At 45.3% G+C, this 2,494-nt stretch overlaps 1 protein-coding gene across 1 annotated transcript; it reads right to left on the bottom strand.

Moving 5' to 3' along the window:
- Positions 1-840: 840 nt before the first annotated feature.
- On the bottom strand, positions 841-1,876 carry LOC133631326 (uncharacterized). Its single transcript, XM_062023507.1, has 2 exons — positions 1,195-1,876; positions 841-1,129 (listed from the first exon to the last, which is right to left on the bottom strand). Exons 1-2 carry the CDS (start codon positions 1,748-1,750, stop codon positions 939-941), a joined length of 747 nt encoding a protein of 248 aa, XP_061879491.1. The 5' UTR covers positions 1,751-1,876; the 3' UTR covers positions 841-938.
- Between the last annotated feature and the right edge of the window lie 618 nt (positions 1,877-2,494).

The following is a 2,494-nucleotide window of genomic DNA, read 5'->3' as shown; positions in this document are numbered from 1 at the left end:
GCCTGTATGATATCCAATGTTCAACCAATTTAGTCCCTTAAATATTATACATTCTCCCTTATACCGTCATCTTTCCTCTCTCCCTCCGTGGAAAATATAAATAAAAAAGGTTTACAGTAAAATACATAAAGGATCATTACAAACATGTAGTGCTTCTAAATGTTTATCAGATACCCACGTAAAATCCCATTCACACATACATATGCATACAAAAACATGCGAACTTGCCCACATTCCCACAAAAGCACCCACACACGATCCATGTCCTGATGTGGATACTCACGCACGCACCCACACACATATGTATGAATGGATACACACACACGCACACACCCACACACACACACACCCACACACACACACACACACACAAACAGAACAAAACAAAAAAAAAGGTTTGTATTCTATCTGATTCCAGATCTAATATCTTATAGAATGAGAGTTCAAACATAGACTAAACCAATAAACCATACCAGCGTTTCCCTTATTTCCCCTGACCATCCCCCTCCCCCCCGTGAGTCCCAAGTTCTTGCAAAAGTCCAAAAGAAAGTAAATCTCTGCCCGTTTCCCATCAGTCTATTCCCTTCAATGTGTCCATTTCCTTGGCAGGCAACCGTGGATGTGTCTATTTACATAAGTGTCAGTTGTAGTGGTGTTCTTACCCCATTTCTCGGATCAGTGCTACTCAGTACCGTCATTCTCGTCCAGAGCCCCCATGTTGTCTCCGGACTCGCTGCCGCTGCCGCCGTCTTCTTCTTCGCCGTCGTTCACTTCGTCGTTATATTCTCCTTCCACGCTGATGCCTCCCATCGCCTCGTCCTCTCCTCCCGGACGCTGGTTTGGTAGTTGTGTTTCTCTCCATGTCCGGGAGTCTGGCTATACGCCGGTCATAGAATCGTTGTGCTTCATCAGCGGTCTTGAATGCATGCGTTTTGTTTTTAAATTCCACCTTTAAAACAGCTGGAAAGACGAGGCGGAATCGGACATTCTTCTTCCACATTTGAGCTTTTACCTTGGTGAATGTGGCACGAAGTTTCACAGTAGCTGGCGCATAATCTGGATAGAGCATAATTTTCTGTCCCTTCCATTGTAGCAGGCTCCTGTCTGCCCGTAGTGCACGCATCTTGTCCTGGAAGTAATGGAAGCGGACAATCATCACTCTAGGCCTCGGGTTGGGCCCCGGATTTTCCTTACCGATCCTGTGCGCTCTGTCTAGTATGGGTGGCTCGGTGAACACGTCCCCAAGTACTGTGGCAAAAAAGTTTTGCATGAATTGAACACAGTCGTTCCTTTCCCCAGGACTCGGTAGTACGTTCGTGACGCGCAGGTTGCAGCGTCTAGACCTGTTAGAGGCGTCTTCCATGCGTTCGTTCAGTGACTCGTTCTGGGTCAAGAGCTGCTCACATATAGCCTCAAGAGCGGTGACTCGTTCAGTTAGCTGCGTTGCGTTTTCTTCCAAGTCGACGATCCTTTTGCCTTGATCCTCCACAATTATCTTCACTTCATCCATGGTCCTCTTCAGCGGAGCTATTATATTCTCCATTGATGCGGTCATGAGTCGGTGTAGGCTCTCCATTTCTGGGGGTAGGCTGGCTGCGGTCATGCTACCAGCATTAGCCTCTTTAGCAGCTACAGAGCTACTAGCTGGAGAGGCTAAGCTAGTCCCACTGTTTGTAGTGGTAGTTTTACTATGCCGAGTAAAGTGCGCCTTTATCCCCTGCTGTGGAGTTTTGCCGCCCCGCGAAGCCATAGTGTGCCTATAATCACTTATGTTCTCCTTTCAACTCGAATTTCCTCACAATATGTGGTTTTTATACAATTTGAGTGTCAAATTCACGGAGAGTCGCTCGGACGCGTCCTCCCTCCTTCACATCTTAACCGGAAGTCTCCTAACATGATAGTTCTAAAGAACATAAGGAGACTACAATGCATCTTTTGTTCAACAGACAACCAGGACAGGCGGGAATGCATAAATGAAATATTAGTGCACAAAGAACATTTAAATACCAGTCTAGCCGCTCTGTTCTAAACATGTTGCAATTTGTTCAGGTCAGACTTAGTCGTAGTGGACCATGTTATGGGACAGTAATAGCTTATAGACTTGTGTGGCCAAAATATGTACAAAATAAAATTAGTCAAAAATTAGGTTTGTGCGGCTTATACTTAGCTGTGTTGTATAGCCTGATATGCTAGCTGTTGGTGGTATTCTTATATTTTTTGGTTTAAAAAACAGTGATTTTGTCAGGGACTGCTGTCGGTCTTGAACACCAAGATGCAGAGATGGCAGGCGTAGCGCAGGAAAACATGAATTTAATGTCTAAAAACAAATAGTGAAACTGGTAAGTACACATGCAGGGAAAACAGCCAACAGGATAACAGGTTGCAGGAAACAGGATAACAGGTTACAGGAAACAGCCAACAGGAAACAGCCAACAGGAAACAGGATAACAGGTTACAGGAAACAGGCAACAGGCAACAGTAAATAGCCAACAGG

The sequence above is a fragment of the Entelurus aequoreus genome, linkage group LG16 (genome assembly GCF_033978785.1).
Source record: "Entelurus aequoreus isolate RoL-2023_Sb linkage group LG16, RoL_Eaeq_v1.1, whole genome shotgun sequence".
Lineage (NCBI taxonomy): Eukaryota > Metazoa > Chordata > Actinopteri > Syngnathiformes > Syngnathidae > Entelurus > Entelurus aequoreus.
Note: the sequence above shows the minus strand (reverse complement) of the source record. Positions and strands in the feature narration are given on the sequence as shown.